The sequence below is a fragment of the Suncus etruscus genome, chromosome 6 (genome assembly GCF_024139225.1).
Source record: "Suncus etruscus isolate mSunEtr1 chromosome 6, mSunEtr1.pri.cur, whole genome shotgun sequence".
NCBI classification, from domain to species: Eukaryota; Metazoa; Chordata; class Mammalia; order Eulipotyphla; family Soricidae; genus Suncus; species Suncus etruscus.
The window spans coordinates 113,666,070-113,685,976 of NC_064853.1; the positions used below are offsets into that span (position 1 = coordinate 113,666,070).

The window sequence follows — 19,907 nt, forward strand, 5'->3', positions numbered from 1 at the left end:
TTTTTTATGTCTTTTTTTTTTTTTTTTTTTTTTTTTTTTTTGGTTTTTGGGCCACACCCGGCAGTGCTCAGGGGTCACTCCTGGCTGTCTGCTCAGAAATAACTCCTGGCAGGCACGGGGGACCATATGGGACACCGGGATTCGAACCAACCCCCTTTGGTCCTAGATCGGCTGCTTGCAAGGCAAACGCCACTGTGCTATCTCTCCGGGCCTGTTTTTATGTCTTTCTGTGAATATTGTGTTAGACATAAATGCCATATGTCTAACCATGAGAGGCCTTCGAATACAATGGGCAAGGCTCAGATTTTTCACCAATTACTTTCTAAATCTGTGATCTAGGGGAAGTTACTTAAGCTCTCTGAACAGTTTTCTTATCTAAAAAATATTACTTCCCACCTATACAAGATATAAAAAAATAAAGAAAGAAAGCTAACACTTGCTAGAACAATGTCTGACACATAGCAATCAATTAACATAATAATAGGGAGTAATAAAGAGATGAATAACTTTGGTGAGTTGTGGAAGCTCTCTAAGCCTCAGCTTTCTCATCTGAAAAAGAAGAGTAATGTTATAACCCTTACAATGTGAGAAATTGAGATGATGCCCTGATGCCCCCTGTTCAGAAGAGGTCGTCACCATGCAGGTCGTCATTTTATTTTGCTCAGTTTAGTTCAGATTTGCTATCAGGTTTCTTCATGAGCATTGGGTACAGGCCTAAATATTACTCCATCCATGGAATGGAGTTCTCATGCTGCTCTGAATCTCTCTAGACTGGATTCAACCTGTGTACACCTTGAATACAAGAAGTTTCTTTAAGAGAACAGCCAAGAGCAGCATTCTGTTGCCTCATACTATGAGTCAGTGCTCTGTGGATAGAAAAACTTGTGTCTGTGCACACAGACTCATCTAGACTTGGGAATTCATTTATAATCGATGAGTTTTCAATAATGTTCTGAGGAAGAGCGGAACTACAATTCATCTGGCAAAGGATATTAAAGAGAGAAATTAGAGCGTCTTCTTCCATGAACAAGACAAAGAGACAGAAACAGAGAGATACAGAGAGAGAGGGAGAGGGAGAGAGAGAGAGAGAGAGAGAGAGAGAGAGAGAGAGAGAGAGAGAGAGAGAGAGAGAGAGAGAGAGAGAGAGAGAGAGAAGATACCTATCTGAGCATCTTTTCTTTCTTTCACAGGCTACAGGCAGTCACAGGATAACGGAGGAAACTAGAAGAACAGATCTTCTAAAGACTAAGACAGATTCCGTTCTGTCAAGTTCCTCTGTGTAATAGTGAGCTGGGGGTGGGGGGAAGGGGAGAGGGGGGAGGAGGGAGAGAGGGGGAGGGAGAGGGAGAGGAGAGGCAAAGGCAGAGGGAGAGGGAGAGGGAGAGGGCGAGCTGGAAGAGGGGGAGAGGGGATCTGTTGCAGGCAGGGGAAGGCGTGACCTGAATGGAGAATGCCAGCCAATTCTAGAGACACACGGGGACCTCAGAACAAAGATAAGGCATCGCTGACACCACTCCGGGGACAAACTCACAGACACGTCAGGCCCAGGGGGACTAAGGTCTGGCAGCCCGGAGCACCGGAGACAGGAAAATGAGGTGAGTGCCAAGACAGGAGTGGACAAGGTGCCCTTTGGGGGACCAGGTGTCAGTGGCCCGGAGGGACTGACCTTGTCTCCCAGCAGACTCACCTGCATGCCTGGCTGAGAGTGTCCAGAGAGGGTTTCTCTCCAGACCTCTGGGTTCTCGGAAGGGCAGGACACACTCTGCTCTGTCTCTCTCTGTCTCTTGTCTCTCTGTCTCTGTCTCTCTCTGTCTCTCTCTGTCTCTCTCTCTGTCTCTCTCTGTCTCTCTCTGTCTCTCTCTCTGTCTCTCTCTGTCTCTCTGTCTCTCTGTCTCTCTGTCTCTGTCTCTCTGTCTCTCTGTCTCTCTGTCTCTGTCTCTCTCTCTGTCTCTCTCTCTGTCTCTCTGTCTCTCTCTCTCTCTGATTGCTCTCTCTCTCTCTGCTTGCTCTCTCTCTCTCTCTGCTTGCTCTCTCTCTCTCTCTGCTTGCTCTCTCTGGGACGGGAGACTGGCCACTTGAAAAGGAGACTTTGTGCAAATCCCGCCTTCCATGCTCCTACTGCTGCTGCTGCTGCAAAAGCTCGGATTTCTCCCTGGGTTCCTTAGGGTGCTGGTTGCTGGCAAAGGCCACTTAACTCTTGATGCCCACCAGGCTGACTTTTTGTTTTCATCTTCTGCAAAAAACCTGGGTTGGTCTCTTACAACACTTTAGGAGTCTAATATGTGTTTACATGTTTATTTTGTTCTGGCCTGAAAAGAAACCAGCTTCCCACAGCTCAGCCCTGTGGTCTCTTAAGCCCTCACAAGTTTGCCAGTGAAAACCTCAATTTAGAAAACGAAAACCTGTCCCTATTTTATAGTTCCCAATGAATTTCTGGATTTCTCACTGAAATCAGAGGCAGCTGGTGTCATAACTCATGCTATGAATTGCATCAAATGATTCTTAAAGAAATATTACAATATCTTAAGAAAAAAAGGGGGGGAGAAGGAAGAAAGAGATTTTGGAGTACTGAACCAGAGACTCTAACTTTTCACTAATTTCAAGTTCTTCAACATTTCAGATTCCTCCGTCTCTGCTTATCTACTGGATCTTTCCTTCTAGACATTCCATATATAAGTTTTCCTGGGCACAACTCAAAATGCAGCCACTGTGATTTTTATTTTTACAACTTCTAACTGCTAATGCTCGTAAAATTAAAAAATACAATAAGAAAAACACCCTACAGATGTGCTAAGTCTCTAGATACCTCTTTTCCATGAATTTCTTCTCAATTGGTAAAGGATCTCTGTTTATTTCTCTTTTTTTTTTTTTTTTTTTTTTTTTTTTTTTTTTTTTTGGTTTTTGGGCCACACCCGGTGACGCTCAGGGGTTACTCCTGGCTATGCGCTCAGAAGTCGCTCCTGGCTTGGGGGACCATATGGGACGCCGGGGGGATCGAACCGCGGTCCGTCTCCTAGGCTAGCGCAGGTAAGGCAGGCACCTTACCTCGAGCGCCACCGCCCGGCCCCTCTCTGTTTATTTCTTTCCTACAAAGTCAGCTAGGAACCTTTATTTTCTTTTTATGCCTTTTGTTTTTTAATATTTTTTTCTTCTCTTTAAGCACCGTGGTGGTTACAAGTTGCTCATAATTGAGTCAGTCTGTCACACAATCTACACCACCTTTCACCAGTGCACATTTCCTGCCACAAATCTCCAGTTTCTCTGCCCCCCTCCCTGCTGCCTTCCTCTGGTACACATATCTGTCTCTCTCTCTGTCTCTCTCTCTCTGTCTCTCTCTCTCTCTGTCTCTCTCTCTCTCTCTCTCTCTCTCTCTCACACACACACACACACACACACACATACACACACAGTCCTTTTTATTTCCTTTTAGACACTGTGGTTTGCCCTATTGTTAATGAAGGGTATGGTGCATATCACGTTATCTCTGTTTAACACCCAGTTCTTGTCCAGAGTGATCAGTTCCAACAATCATTGTCATAGGGGGTCCCTTCTCTACCCTTACTGTACTGCTCCACTACTTGTGACAAGCTACCTACCATGGACTGATCCTCCTGGCCCTCGTCTCTGTTGTCTCTGGATATTAGCACCATGCTATCTTTATTTTTCTTATATCCCACAAATGAGTGAGATTATTCCACTCTCCTTTTGCCTTATTTCATTCAGCATAATACTCTCCATATCCATGATGTGTAAGCAAATTTCATGGCTTCATTTTTCTAACAGCTCAGCTAGCAACTTTTCTGCCTCTGCCTTTACGGAAGCTGTGTTAACTCTTTGAATTTACCTGAGGTTTGATAAGATAATCAGGTGTCTAATTTTATGTCAACACCTGGTTCTTTTTAAATCCATGTCATTTAAACTTGCACCTAGGCATTATTTTCCTCTCTTCTAAATTAAATTAGCTGTTTACTCTTCTACCATGAATGTCAATTTGATTGATCGCTATCAGAATCCCAACTATTAAATATATAGATTATTAACAATTTGATCTTCATACTCATTCACCCATTAGCCCAGAACAGTTCTCCCTATTGCCTCAAGTATCATCTTCTCTTCCCTGGCCTTCAACCCCTAATGAGCACTCTCTCATTCTGCCCCTACATGTGTCTCTTCTGTCCTTTTGAGCTCTATCTCTTACTGTCCTTGGAACGTATTCTTATTTAAATGCCCTTCTTTTTTTTATGACTGAATATTCTTTAAGATACAGTCATCATTTAGTACTTATTCACCTTTGCCAGACCAGCACCTAGCATAATTTCTGTTTTCTATTTGGCAGTAATTAATTCAGCTGGACTAAATTCAGTTTTCAGACTTGAAAAACTTACATCACAAAAGTGCTCCCCTTGTCTCAAATTCAGACAGGGGATGGGAAGGAGGGAGGGGGGCATTGGTGGTGGGAATGTTGCACTGGTGAAGGGGGGTGTTCTGTTTATGACTGAAACTCAATTATAATCATGTTTGTAATCATGGTGCCTAAATAAAGAATTTAAGAAAAAAAAGTGCTCCCCTAGAAGTTTCTAGAGGATCTTGCTTCTCATGGGGACACTGTTTCAGAGTTTGCAAAACCCTTCTTTAGAAGTTTTGTCTGGTCTTCAGATTTCAGATGCACTAAGGCTTTATGGAAAAATGATGATAAAAAGCAGTTAAGCAACTTGCCCAAAGCCACACTGATGAGCTTAAAAAAAATAAAAAAGGCAGACTCAAACTTGGATCTTTGGGCCCTAAGTCCAAAATTTTTCCTATTATATTCTACCAAACTTTGAATTAGTCCACACTGACAGTTCCCAATCCTTGTGTATTAGAATCATTTGTGTTGCTTTTAAAAAATGCCATTGACTACAACTCACGCCAGACCAATTAAACTAGAATCTGCTGGTGGGAGGGGGTTGGTATTAGTATCTTTTTAAATTTCCACATAAAGCCATGGGGTTTTGAATTATTTTTTACAGGATTAATTGCTTTGGCTAGATGCCTAGACATGATATGGGCATAGACCCAGCTTCCTCTGTGAGCTTTTTGTTAGTCTCTTCTTCTGTTAAAGCTAATTCACCATATGGTATTGGGCATGACACATCACCTCTTGGGCTATCTTTTTCATTGTCTGTCAAATAAGAGTGTTTTCAAAGGAATCTGCACAATCCCTTTTCAACTCTTCTGCTGAAGAAAAGGCTGTATAGTGTAGTTTGAATGGAAAGAATAGACAGTGTTACTCAATCCACACCATCAATGAGGACAGTAACCTGCTCCTACTATGTGACCTATGAAACTCCAACTTTCTATATTACCCTCAATTCTATAATTATTCTACAAACCCCAATTTCTATATTACATTTCAATCACATGTAGTTAGAATTTTTGATTAATTGTAGAATAGATAGTGTCAAAAATTGCATTGTTCAAAAAAATTGCACTGTTATTTCCGAGTATATACGATGAAAAGTAATAATAAAATAATAATAATAATAATAATAATAATAATTCAGAGTGTGCAATGGGTGATGAAAGCCATTACTTGCATTCTTTGGTTTGCAGGTCCTGAAATAAGCAACCATATGCTTAAACCCATTATGTGTAAGGAGTTATTCATTTCATATGTTTGAATCTGTTAGGGAATGCAAGCAGAATTGAACAGAAGCTTCCCAGGCCTTCCTCCCACGCTGACCATACGTGGACCTGGGTTTCTGAGTCTACATGGGGCTCTCAACAGCTAACTCTTGATAGAATCGGCATTAGGAGACTCAGCCTTCTTGGATGGTCTGGAAAAGCAGACATGGAGAAAGTTGACCTTTCAGCCTTGCATAATCTGGACTGTTGCAAGGAAATGTGATTTGGGAGCCAACGCTCAGTCCTAACCCTTGGTTTTCTGGAAAACAGCAGAATGGAGTAATCATCACTAATGTTTGCCTAGAGCTAGACAGCTAATAAAATAATTTTCAACCTCCTTTACTTTGACAGCAGCCCTATGGGAGTCATTATTATCACCAGTGCATAGATCAGAAAACTGAGAACTTAAATGACTGTCACAACATGTATGCTCTCTCCTGTCCAGGCAGAATGGAACCCTGTCAACATTGAGGGGTTTTTTTTCTCTTAATAGTAGTATTGACTGAGCCCTGCATTAGTGTTTCTGTACTTCATTTTTCTAATAACTCAGTGGAGTGTTTGCTTTCATTGCTATCCACTTCTGAGAATGTATCTCCACAAATTGATTAACAAATAAAACAGTGTTTGGGGCCAGAACAAATAGGGCACTTGCCTTGCATATAGCTAGCCTGGGTTTGATTCTCCAATTTCTCGAGTCCTAAATGGTCCTGAGCACTGCCAGGAATCATTCCTGAGCTCAGAGCCAGGAATAGCCACTGAGCATTGCCAGATATAATTCCCAAACAAAACAAAACAAAACAAAAACACTTCCCCTAGCTATTGAGTTAAAACATCTTGTTTCTTTAGCCACATCTCATATTTTAATACTGAAGAGAACTGAGAGAAAAATTTTGATTTGGGGGGAATCTTAATATTTAAATTTCATTTAAAAAGAATACAATGTTCTTTAAGGAAAAATATCTAACATTTCTTCTGTAACAAAAATAAAATTTTAGGGGCCAGAGAGATGGTCCGGAGGTAGGGCGTTTGCCTTGCATGGGGAAAGACAGTGGTTCGAATCCCGGCATCCCATATGGTCCCCGAGCCTGCCAGGAGCGATTTCTGAGTGTAGAGCCAGAGCGATGCTGGGTATGACCCCCCCCCAAAAAAAAAACCCAGAATAAATAAATAAATAAAATTTTAAACTCTCATATTTCTTTTTCAGCAACAACTACTGTTAATACTGTGGAGAATGTCCTTTTTCACTAATCTATCTTTAATATAAATATTACATGAGGCATTTAGTTGATCAATGCACATAGTATTAGCTGTCTTATATTTATATAAAAATTACATGTATGGGGCTGGAGCAATAGTGATAGTGGTAGGGTGTTTGCCTTACATGTGGCCAATCCAGGACAGACCTTGGTTCGATCCTCTGCGTCCCATATGGTCCCCTGTGCCACGAGTGATTTCTGAGTGCATAGCCAGGAGTATCCCCTTAGCGTCACCCATGTATGGTCCAAAAAGCAAATTTGAAAACAAACCAAAAAAAAAGTACACGTGTGTGTGTGTGTGTGTGTGTGTGTGTGTGTGTGTGTGTATGTACACAAATACACCTTATGCACTCAGGTGGAGCATAAGGAGGAACTTACTACTTAGCAAAGATGTGACTACTAGTACAAAATGAATAGGGGATGACTTCTCATCATTAGCTCTTTCTGCTTTTTGCCTCACTTTCATTTATTTATTAGGCTCTAGATTGTTATGTAGATTGATGCTAATTCTCTAGTCCTTTGACTAGAATTTTTTGTTTGTTTGTTTGTTTGGGGGCCACACCCAGTTGCACTCAGGGGTTACTCCTAGCTCTGTGCTCAGAAATCACTCCTGGCAGGCTGGAGGGACCATGTGGGATGCCTGGGACCCAATCCCAGACAGCCACATTCAAGACAAATGCACTTTCCACTGTGCTATTGCTCCGGCCTTATTTAACGAGAAATTTTACAAATGAGAAACCTGGGACTGAGAATAACTGATTATTCAAACTATCATAAACAGTTCATAAAAGACTTGAGATTTGAATCCAAATTTGTCTAACTCAAGAGATTGTGCCTAAAACAGTACTTTATAGTAGGGACATGGACTTTGGAATTTGGAATTATGAAAGAACTACAGAGCCTGTGTTGTGTAGAACAAACAGGACCAGCTGGGGAAAAAATGATAAGACATGTAGTGGGCTATGGCTTGCATGGACATAGCTTGCTCCCAAAATGACAAACCCAAGCATGGGGCACTAACATGAAGCTGGCAAAACAGACATTGCAGGATCAAAGAGAAACTCATCAGCCATGCTGGAGAAAGTTACTTCACCTCAAAGACACAGTGAAGAAGCATGATCACTTTTTTATTTTAGAAAACTGTATAAATGAAAGTAGAGCCATCAGGGAGGTCAATTAAGAGACAATGAGTGATCAGAGAAATAGTACATGAGAAAGCACTTGCCTTGCATATTGCCAACTACAGTTTGAACCCCAGCACTATACATGGCCTCCCTAACCCTACCAAGTGTGATTCCTTAGAACAAAACCATTAGTAAACTCTTAGGATAGCCAGGTATGGTCCACAAATAAGAGGGAGGGAGGGAGGAAGGGAGGGAGGGAGGGAGGGAGGGAGGGAGGGAGGGAGGGAGGGAGGGAGGGAGGGAGGGAGGGAGGGAGGGAGGGAAGAAGGAAAGCAGGAAAAAAAGGAAGAGAGGGAGGGGAAAGGAAGGAAGGAAGGAAGGAAGGAAGGAAGGAAGGAAGGAAGGAAGGAAGGAAGGAAGGAAGGAAGGAAGGGAAGAAAGGAAGGAAGGAAGGAAGGAAGGAAGGAAGGAAGGAAGGAAGGAAGGAAGGAAAAGGAAGGAAGGAAGGAGGGAGGGAGGGAGGAAAAGGAGAGAGGGAGGGAGGGAAGGAGGGAGAAAAGAAGAAAGGAAGGAAGGATGGAGGGAGGGAAGGGAGGGAGGGAAAGGAAGGAAGGAAGGAAAGGAGGAAGGAAGGAAGGAAGGAAGGAAGGAAGGAAGGTAAGAAGGAAGGTAGGAGGTAGGAATGAAGGAAGGAAGGGGGAAGGAAGGAAAGGAGGGAGGGAGGGGGGGGGAGGGAGGGGGAGGGAGGGAGGGAGGGAGGGAGGGAGGAAGAAAGGGAGGGAGAAAAAAGAAGAATGCAAAATAGGTCAGACAAGTTAATTGAAACTGAAAGACTGGAAAGAAGTTGTGAGATTTCCAAAACACAGGAAGTCAAATAATTCAGAAATAGGGAGAAATGTATATACCAGCTTTGGAACCTAGAGTTCAAAGTCTCTAGGTCTTACAGAGAATGGTATAATATGCTTTAAGTATTGAAGCTTTTGATCAGTTTGGGTCTTTATATCTCGCTAACTAATCTGCCATTTGGGGTGTGTTAAGTTCTATGGAGTTTTCTTTGTCTCCCACACAACTCTTTTAACTACCTATTATCTCTGATTCTTACAAGTGCAAATAAATTGCAAGGTTTCAATTTTTTTCACAGGACTACATAACAAGAGAGGGGGTTAAACTGGCTTTTAAGATTTTAGTTTAACTTTGAGCAGAAAGAAAGCTTTGCATGCAGGGGGCCCAAATTAGATCTCTGGCACCACATGGTTCTTCCAGTACTGCTGGGAGTGACCTCTGAGCACAAAGCCAGGAACAATTCCTAAAGATCGCAGGGTACAGCCCCAAATCAAAAAATACATAATACTCAAAAGATTTTCTATATCTTGATTAATTGTGTTAAATCTGTTTAAGATACCACACTTTCTATTGTTGTCTCAAACTAATCATTATTTTCTAGAAAAAAATGAATCAAGGGTTTGTGATTCCCAAATGAAGCTAACCTCAGAAAAATTACACCTATTATACCTAATTGTCAAAGTTACATTTTTGTTTGTTTTTACTTTGGGGCCACAGGCAATAGTACTCAAGATCTACTCCTGGCTCTGCACTCCTAGATGGGGTTCATTCTGGCGAACCATATGCATTACCCAGGATCAAACTTGAGTCAGCCATGTGCAAGGCAAGAGCCCCACTAGTTATACTATCTTTTCTGCTCTACATGTTATAATTTCAACAGTAGATTATTCCAAACATGGTATGTTTGGGGGATATTTGTCACTGTTAAATCTTCAAAGGGACAAAATTGAAAGATACCTTGGAAACGGTTGAATTTTCCTGTCTTTTGGATAGGGTAAGCAAGGTTCAGAGAAGAAAAGTAATCACAGAAGGTCAAAAACAGAAATGTTGAAAATGTGGTTCCTGGCATAGACTTTAGAGGTGAGAATCTTTGTCCATAAATGTAAATAAGTCCTTTTGTCTTTTAGGTGGCTCCTTCTTTGTCATGCTCTGTGCTTCTGGATGAAAACTTTGGCCCACACTGTGGAGCTAAACAATATGTTTGGCCAGATCCAGTCTCCTGGTTATCCAGATTCATATCCTAGTGACTCTGAGGTGACTTGGAATATCACAGCTCCAGAGGGATTTCGGATCAAGCTTTACTTCATGCACTTCAACTTGGAATCCTCCTACCTTTGTGAATATGACTACGTGAAGGTGAGACCACAGCCTAATATTCCCTATCTGGGCTACTAACTTAAGTTCTTTACTGCTAAAGAGTAAAAAAACTCAGGTGAAGTATTTTCTTTGTTCACATTCCCAGGGTAGCAGCTCAGTGGGACACACAAGGTAACAATAGGATGAATGAAGGCAATTTGCATCTTCCAGGTACAGGACAAGTTGGTAAACCCAGGAGAAATTATGATGAAATTGAGGCTAACATGGTGGAATTCATTAAACACACCCTCCCATCTTACTTTCTGTTATCAAAGTCAACATGTTTCTACTAACCTGTGATGTAGAGGCACCTTTATTTCAGTAAGCAGAAAAGAGCAGACACCTCAGAGAAAAGTTAATTGGACTGAAACACAACCATAATTATTCCCAAAACTGAGGGTCCTGCAAGATTGCCTTGTTTTCTAAGGATTGACTATTTGTGAAATGTAGACTATACAATAGTAGACAATGATATGTGATGCTGTTCACGTGTTTTGTTTTAAATAAAATGGGAAATCAACAAATATATTAGATTATCCGCAATAAAACCCAAACCAATGAAACATATTTGCATGTGGAAAATAAATCAGTGGGTGCCTGACTGAGTGATTATGCACATGATTAACCATCTGCACCCAGTACTCACAATTTCAGAAGCTAGAAGATGGTGATTGGTAGTCTCATCTAATATATCATTTCCATAACTGTATTAAAAGTGGTGCCAACTTGTCAGCATCACAAAAATCAATCATTAGTCATTGAGATACAAAATTTTCATCAATCTCAAATAGAACTTTCTGACCAAAAAAAAAAAAAAAAAAGTCAGTTATATATTCCAGTCCATAGCATAGCTTTTACTAGAGTCAAACTTTAGGAAAAGGTAGATGATGAGGTCATTAAGTTAAATAGAATCCACAAACCCCATCTTCCAAATAATTCTGCTCATAAAAGCATGACATACTTTAATACTCTAGTAACTTTCTTAAGCGCTTTGTTTCTTCTCTTTCAAACTTGTCAACCATTTAAAAATTATATTACTTGCTTTTACTGTTAACTGAGATCTCAAGACCATGAAAATTACTAATCTTTTTCTTTAGTAGTAAAAGATGACTTACTGACCTTATCTTTCCCTGCCTTCTTCCAGAGTTGATTTTCAATTTGTATGCATTGAACAATCATTTCTTACATGTTTACCTCTTGTTCAAACAGATGAAGTCTGTCCACAAGTATGATCTTGGTAGAATACCTTTTCATCATGAAAAATGCACAACAGAATTTAACATTTCTTTGCCCCAAATAAATTTAGTTTCTTCACAGGGTAGATGAAACAGTTTACATCAATTGTATTATAGAATGGGGGAAATGGCAAGGTACCTCCAAGGATACCAGTAGTATCTGAACATACTTCAAATAATTAATTAAGAATATTAGAGTACTATCTTGGCTGAAAATTCTGGGGCCTTTTCAGAATGGGTTGGACAGATTCCCCTTTCTTTCTGAAAGCACTAAAGCCTACAGCAACACACCACAACCTCAGACAGCAATGACTTACTCTTATCAATCTGCTACGCTACAAAATTTGTTTCAGATCAGTTGATTTTGGACTTACATCTCAAAGTTTCATAGTATCAGCCCAGCAGGATCACAGAAAACTTGTTGTGAAAGTTCCATATAAGGCCACCAAGCTCAATAACCCTAAATAGTAACATAGATGGCCCAACTAGCACCAACCACAGCCCAGTAAATTCTTAGACAATGGCTTTAGCAACACCATGGAGAGATATAATAATTATTTAAGATTGACCCTTTTTAATCTAAGTTAAAATAATTCCATTTGCCTTCATGTTATAATAAACAATAGGAAGTAAAAATATGTGTGCCTATATGAAGGCAGACTAGAGTGGTAGTGGGAAACTGAGGACATTGGAAGAAAGAAGTAGAGGGATTGATGTTTGAACATTTAATAGCTACATCAATTATATTATGAACAACTTGGTAAATCATGGTGCTATAATAAAAAATTCAGACTGGCAAAAAAAAAAAAAGGAAGAAAGAATAAAGAATACTAGAGTACATCTACCAAAGCTTTGACTTTCTGACTACAAAATAATTGAGTAATGAGATACCTTTTTTGTTGTTGTTGTTGTTGTTGTTTGGATTTTGGGTCACACCCATCAGCACTCAGGGGTTACTCCTGGCTCTATGTTCAGAAATCACTCCTGCAGGCTCAGGGGACCATATGGGATGCCGGGATTTGAACCACCAACCTTCTGCATGAAAGGCAAACGTTTTACCTCCATGCTATCTCTCTGGCCCAGACATAAGATAACTTTATAGTTGTTCTAGAAGGAGACTTAGCCCTCTTAAAGGATCCTAGAATGGTGCCACTAATTTTCAAATGATCTGTGTGAATGAAATCAGATAGCATACTTTGTCACACAATCAGACTCCTTACCTCTGGTCATAGCAAAGAGGCTGTCTGATTGAGATAACTTAAGAAGCTGAACTTCTGAGTAGAAGTTCTCACTAGTGCTGCTTCTCTGATACATTTTTCCAATTTCATTGAAAGAAGTGATTACCCTGTTGTAAAGAGAAGGTAAGGTATATTTCTTTGCTTGTCTGGCACAGCTGATGCCCGTCCAGAATGTCAATCCAGTCACTGCAGAATCCTCCCTCTCAGCAGCCATCAGATTTTAGTCTCCCTTCACTAGAGATTGTGCCCTCGTTGGCTGACAACTTGTGGTCATCTGGAAATAGGCCTGCACCCTTTCTTATAAGAGCCCCACAAGTTTTCCCTTCTAGAGTCAAGAACTCACAGCATGTCAGGCTGCAAGACCCTTTTGTAGACTTATTAAATCCCACAAGGTGTTTGCTGCTGCTGTTTTTCTCCCAGCGAACAAATAGGTCCAAAATAAATAGAGGCGGGCTACTCAAATGAAAAAATGGCTCTGAAGCTCACTCTATATGGGCTTCATCTTCCTTGGTCATCTGAAGGTTACATGTGACAAGAATTCTAGTGAGACTTAGACTTGCAATCCTGTTGCTTTAACATGAGACTCAAGTTTATAATTCGGGGTGGGGGTCAGGATTATTACACAGTACACCGAATTCCCCAGCCCTAAGGACTTTCACTTATAACTTCCATTGTAACAGTTAAGTAGGTGTTATCCAACTTCTCCCCTCACCCCAGAATATGCCCTTGCCTTGGATATGTATGAGAAAGAAATACTTGCCATTTTCATCAAAATAAAGTAGAAACATGTCATTTTGCCTCTAGATAATTAAACACTCTTCTCCAAAATTCTGTTTATTTTATGTCTTCAATGAAGAGGTAAGGTGTGATGATTTTAAAAGCTCCATAAAGTTTAGAATTTCAATGCCATCCTCCTTGCCAGAACTTTTCAAATGACCCTCTCAATACCTAATTATTTTATTTAGAATCATTCCAGAAAATACTAAAAACATATTATAATGGTCATGTCTCAAAGCTTCATGGAAATAAGCACTCTATTAAGAGCCTACTGCACTCTCTGGGGATGTCTTTGTGGCATATTGTCCAAAGAAAACTTGCAAGTATATCATTTCATGCTGTCCTTTCTGAACAACTTTTAAATCTCACTGATTTTCCTTTGCTGGAATAATGTCCTGTTTTGAAGATATTTCTGTCTATACCCAGACTCCTCTGGCAGGTCTAAGACTGGATTTTAATTCAATTCACAAAAACTCTTTCTGACCCAGTCCAAGTCTACTCACCATTCTTGCATTCCTATCTGTAAGAATGATGATGATGACAGATAGATATTCAGACAGTGTGTATCAGTAGCTTGAAGAGAACCCTAAGACTGTGGTCCAGATGTTCTCATTTTATGAAAATTCCTCTGTTGCCTGATTCCTGCAATTCTTGGTCTTCCAGGCATGTGCACATCTGCACAACAGCATCTGCTATCTTGGAATGTGACTGCAATGTGTGGATTTCTGCAGTGTGAAGATGAAACAAGGGAATCACAGCTGATAATGCTGTAGACAAGGGGCTGAGTGTGGAATCTTGCCAATGAGTCAGGAGACCTAGATTTTATAGTCAGTCTCTGCTAATTAAGCCACTTTGTTAATTAAGTCACAGGCAAGTTACTACTTCTAGAAACGATTCTGTTTTCTCCTTTGACAAGTTTGGAGAGTTAATCCAGATAGCCTCTAAAGCCGACCAGCTCTGATGGTCCACGCATCTTGAGACCTCAGAAATCAGGGCTTAACTCTATGATCATAGTAAATGGAGCCCAGTGAATGTCAATTCTTTGGCCATTGTCTCATTGAATATATGCCGGTTATGTCCTTTATCCAAAAAGAAAGACTTTTCTCCTAGAAATGGAACCTATCACAGTTCCTTTAGTTAACTATCAAATTAGTTACTGAAAGAAGAAGGAGAAAGCAACAGTCAAACTCCTTTCAATTTCACTTCAAGACAAGTGTCTATGGAAAAAGGAGACCATAAAACTTGCACTCCATGTTTATTCTCTCTCTCACTCTCTCTCTTACACACACACACACACACATACACACACACACACACACACACATCTAGTTCAGAAGATAGTTCTGTTGATGTGTGTTAAAGTTCATGTAAGTTTCCATAGTCTCCATAGTTTATGGAAGTCTCCATAAACTTGTCTCCATACACAAGTCTCCATAAACTGTTTATTATTGATGTCTTTTCATTAGTTTTTCTTAGTTTGTTTTGTTTATATGTTTATTTGTTTTGTTTTGGGACCACAACTGGATCTACACTCAGAAATCAAAACTGGTAGGCTGTGGGGACCATATGGGCTGCTGGGGAACAAACACCCCAGTCCACAGCATACAAGGCAAATGCCCTATCAAATGTGCTATCGCTCTGGCCATAGCCTCTTAGTTCTGATTCTTATCTCAACCTGTCTCTTGCAAGAGCTTTCTAAGTATCAATTAATTTTATTCAGTTCTACACATATGCAGAGGAGTCTTCTGAAAACAGTGATTTGATTATGATACTCAAAAATCGTTTTTTCTATGGAGGCAAGGGGATGTTTGAAGCTCCACCTGATTTTTCTCTGGCTCTGAGAGCAGAGTTCACTCCTGACATTGTTCAGGGAGTGACAAACAGTGCCAAGGTCAAACCATCAGTGGTGGCATGCAAGGTAATAATAACCTTAATCCCTATACTATCATTCTGGCCCTCTCAAATGTATTTTGAGATACTTGCCTGTCAAATTTCTATGTTATTAAATCAATGATTTCTATTAAAAATCTATAAAGTCTAGATATAGCACATAGTACTGGGCCCTTAAAAATAAGAAAACAGAACCAGAGAGATAGATCAATGGGCTAGAGCATATGCTTTGCTTGTAGGAGGCCTGGGTTTAATCTACAGCACTGCAGGGTTCTCTGAGTACTGCAAGGCTCCTTGAGCCAGCAGCAAGACTAGCACCTGGGCATTGCTGAGTGTTGGCAAAAAAAATAAATTAAAAATATGAGTAAAACAACACTTACCCTCAAGGAATTAACAATGTTATAGTGTGTTAAGAGAAAAACTACTGCTTTTAATTAAAATAAAAAGAACTTCATCTTTAGTTCATTGAACTATCTCTTGGCTATATAAGTCAATTTTAACCCAAATAACACCAAATGGGGTAACACTACATACATACATACATACATACATACATACATACATACATACATACATACATATATATGCTATAGAATAGTCATTTTGAGTGGACAGCAAAGGATTCAGAATAATTGTGTTTAAAATAAGTCTGGAAGTATAATTTACTAATAATGAAAGCAAAGGAAAGAAGAAAGGAGAAAGAAAGAAAGAAGGAAAGAAAGAAAAAAAGAAAGAAAGAAAGAAAGAAAGAAAGAAAGAAAGAAAGAAAGAAAGAAAGAAAGAAAGAAAGAAAGAAAGAAAGAAAGAAAGAAAGAAAGAGAGAGAGAGAGAGAGAGAGAGAGGGAGGGAGGGAGGGAGGGAGGGAGGGAGAAAAGAAGAAAAAGAAGAAAGGAAGGAAGGGAGGGAGGAAAGAAGAAAAAGAAGAAAGGAAGGAAGGAAAGAAAGGAAGGGAGGGAGGGAGGAAAGAAGAAAAAGAAGAAAGGAAGGAAGGAAAGAAGGAAAGAAAAAGAGAAAGGCAAAGAGAAAGGAGAGAGGGAAGAATGAAGAAAATAATAAATAATACAGTATTTGTTGGAGCAGGGTGAAGACAAAATAATGACTGTAAGTGGAATTGGTGCGACTCTGTTAGTCATTGCTCAATAGTTCAGAGATCAGACTTTAAAGTCAGGAGTTAGGTCCTGCCACCACCATTTGCTGAAATGGAGTTACTTAGCTCAGGAAATATTTGAATACTGCATAAGAAAAAATTAAGAACCTGAATCCAACACATATGCAATTAGCTCTGCCAACACTATTTTGATGCTATTGGTAGCAACATTGTAGTAAAAAACTGCTGGTTTCACCAGATGGTCAGTTCATGTCATTTTCCACATCTACTCTTGGTGCTTGCACATGTCATTCCATTTTTTTAGAGGTAATTCATAGAAATAATACACTAAAATGATTGCACAAATGTATTTTTCATGTCTTTACCTTCCAAAAAGCATAAATTGATAGCAATTTCTGATCTATGTTCATTTGACTTATAGAAAAGGAATCACTGGTGTTAGTAAATTAGTACTTCTAATTTACAAAGGAAAAAAAAATCGAGGCACAAACAACTTGAGTGGACTTGAAACTAAATCTCTTCAACAAAGAAAGGTCTAATTCCTAGTAATGATTCTATCTTTCCATGTAATCCTTTTTAGGACAGTTTTTGTAAAGGTTTGGAGGACTCTACCCAAGAGTCTCAGCGCGGGTTAATGAAGAGACCGACACCTCTGTAAAGCACATAGGCAGAGTTCCAGTTTATTCTGACCGGTCAGGGTCCAGTGCCTGTCCAGAAATCCAGAAGAGAGGCAAAAGACCTCGTGGCTTTCTTTGGCAGTCCTTATATACCATAAGAAGGGAGAGGGGGTTGTGGATGATTTAACATTTCCTTATAAGGGCATAGCATCTGCTAAGACATTCTGAGGCAGTGGAAAAGTCATACCAGAAAGTTCCCTACAATGAGCCGTTACGGGAATTTTTACCTTGCCATAGAGTTTTCACACATCCGCCTTTCAGAAGGGTCAAGCTCTTTTCCTGGAACTGTGTTCCAGCCCTTACAATCCCCACTTCTTCTGTGGGAGCTTCTAATTCTAGAAGCCTCTAGTAGCCTGTGTCCAACTTCTGGTACTTTTGATGTTGGGGGGTCCCTGGGGCCAACTTCTAGTATTGTTGCCTTAACACCATAAGCTTTACCTCTTCTACCTGGGCCCTGATGAAAGCTGTGTGTCGATTGATGGTGCAGGGCCCCACAGCTACAATGACTAGTAAGGCGACTAAGGGTCCCAGTAAGGGGAGTAGGTAAGGAAGGATATCTCCCACAGAGACCACACAGGGCTCTCAAGTAGGGCCTTCGTTCTTTTGGCTAAATCTTTTTGATGCTGGCGGATGCGATTTTTCACTATTCCTGATTTGTTGACATAAAAACAACACTCCTCCTGCAAAGCCCCATCTCTCTGCTAGTATTAAATCCAAGCCTTTTCTATTTTGGAGGACCACTTCAGCTAGGGAATTCAGTTGATTTTGTAAATCTTTACCAGACTGATATATCATTTTTACATCGGACATCAGCTGCTGAGACAATTTTTTATAGCTCTCTAAGGTGATTGCTACCCCCGCACTCCCAGTAGTCAGGCTTACAATCTCCTTATTCACAGTCTGGGTAAGAGGGTGTCATTCTTGCTAATTGCTGTGCAGTCATGGTCACTGTTGCATTAAATAATTAACGATGGTGGTGGATGGTGAAGGATGGATGGATTTTTCCCTGCCATCCCAGGCCACGTGGCTCCGCAATCCCCATTTAGCTGGAGGGTCCCAGGTTTAGGTGAACGGCAGAATCACTCATCCAGAGACAGGCATCAGGAAGCATCAACTTTATTCATGCCCTGTCCACCACATGTGTGGCCTATATCATAACCTTTTAAGTATTTGCTATTCTTAGCTAGCCCTGCATCTTAACTCCTTTCAGCCATCTTCCCTTTGACCTCCATGCTGGCCAAAGACCAAAAGGACAAAAGACCTAATCTCCTGGGTCAAAGGCCTTATATAACCTTTCAAGACCACTCCGCGGAATGGAAGGGTCTCAGGTAGGTACACCTAAATCCAGGGTGGAGTTACAGTCACTGCTGCAGGAACACCAGGACTGTCTGCCTTCTGTTCTGGTCCTATGAGCTGACTCAGCTGGATCTTCAGGGTTTTCTTCTTATTGAGGCTGTGAATTCCACCACGAAGATAAGGAGGTTTCTGCTTCCTCTTCTTTAATCCTGCAACTTAAAGGGCTGTTGGGGTAGAGAGAACAATCGAGCCCTAAACTTTAGTTGCCTTTCCTGCACTGGGTCAGACAGAGATGATTCTATCTTTTCATGTAATCCTTTTCAAGACAGTTTTTATTCTAGAATGGACATGATCAAGGAATGAGAATACTGTTCCAAGAGGAAACCTATTTATGGTACTAATTTAGTAAAGGGTCCTTGAGGTTACCTTGTTGTGTTGTCTGTGTTGTATAAAGATCAGATCTCTTTTATTCTCACTTTAAAGGCCAAAATTTTGTGTTGTTGAGTAAGAGTCAATGAGATCTGAACTATATAAAGGTTGGGAAGCACTAGTCTTATCTATCTATGGCACCTAAGTTCAAATGGTGACCAGACGGTCATTTCACTAGTTCTCTGTCCCTGAGTTCAGAGTTTGTGTTTTCCAGTGTGTTTTTTCAAAAGCAGACAGTCTTGGATTAATACAGAAAAAGGCAAATGGCCCCTAAAAGTGCTCACAAAGAAAAGGGCTCTAACCCATAAACTAGCCACTGACTCCTATTGAGATGTTAAGCAAATCACCTTTCAGTTTGGATCTTAGTTTTCCAATTCACCAAATGCAAAAATTAGATTGAGCTGCTTCTTTTTTTGTTTGTTTGTTTGTTTGTTTGCTTGCTTGCTTTTGGTCACACCCGGTGGTGCTCAAGGGTTACTCTTGGCTCTGTGCTCAGAAATTGCTCCTGGGGTGGGGGGTGGGGGAAACAAGACCATATGGGATGCTGGAATTCGAACTACCATCTGTCCTGGATTGGCTGTGTGCAAGGCAAATGCCCTATCATTGTGCTATCTCTCCGCCCTGAACTGCTTCTTAGTGCTCTTCTAGTCCTCATAGGTCTACATTTCTAGGTCCAGTGCCCTTCTGCAGGCCTCATTTGGGCCAATCTGCATCCTGCTGTATAATTACAAGATAAGACCCTCCCATGGCCCTGCTCCCAGACCAAAGCTTCTGACCCTGGCTCCTAATTGCAGTGCAGTGTTCATGTTTACTTAAAAATGACCTCAACCTCAGTCAGTAGCTGACCCCAACAATTGCAGTTGCTCTGCTAATTCTCTGGGAGTAGGCAGGAGGTTGATGTCCCTGAGAGAAAAAAGAAATAGATAAAAGGTTCTCGTGAATTTCAATTGTAATCCCCAGTGGGATTCTTTCACTCTGAAGACACCAGGTTCCAAACACCAATTCTAGCTGATT

The 19,907-nt window shown here is 40.6% G+C and overlaps 1 protein-coding gene across 3 annotated transcripts in view; it reads left to right on the plus strand.

Annotated features, from left to right (window-relative positions):
• The first annotated feature begins 1,425 nt into the window (after positions 1 to 1,425).
• MASP1 (MBL associated serine protease 1) overlaps positions 1,426 to 19,907 on the plus strand; it is an 85,428-nt gene continuing 66,946 nt past the window's right edge. For 2 of the 3 annotated variants that reach the window (XM_049775699.1, XM_049775697.1), the window contains exons 1-2: positions 1,426 to 1,595; positions 10,015 to 10,243. In XM_049775699.1, the coding sequence (XP_049631656.1) occupies positions 1,591 to 1,595; positions 10,015 to 10,243 (234 nt within the window). In that variant the 5' untranslated portion in view covers positions 1,426 to 1,590. The remainder of the gene's footprint in view (positions 1,596 to 10,014; positions 10,244 to 19,907) is intronic. The other variant, XM_049775698.1, reaches the window with a different exon arrangement.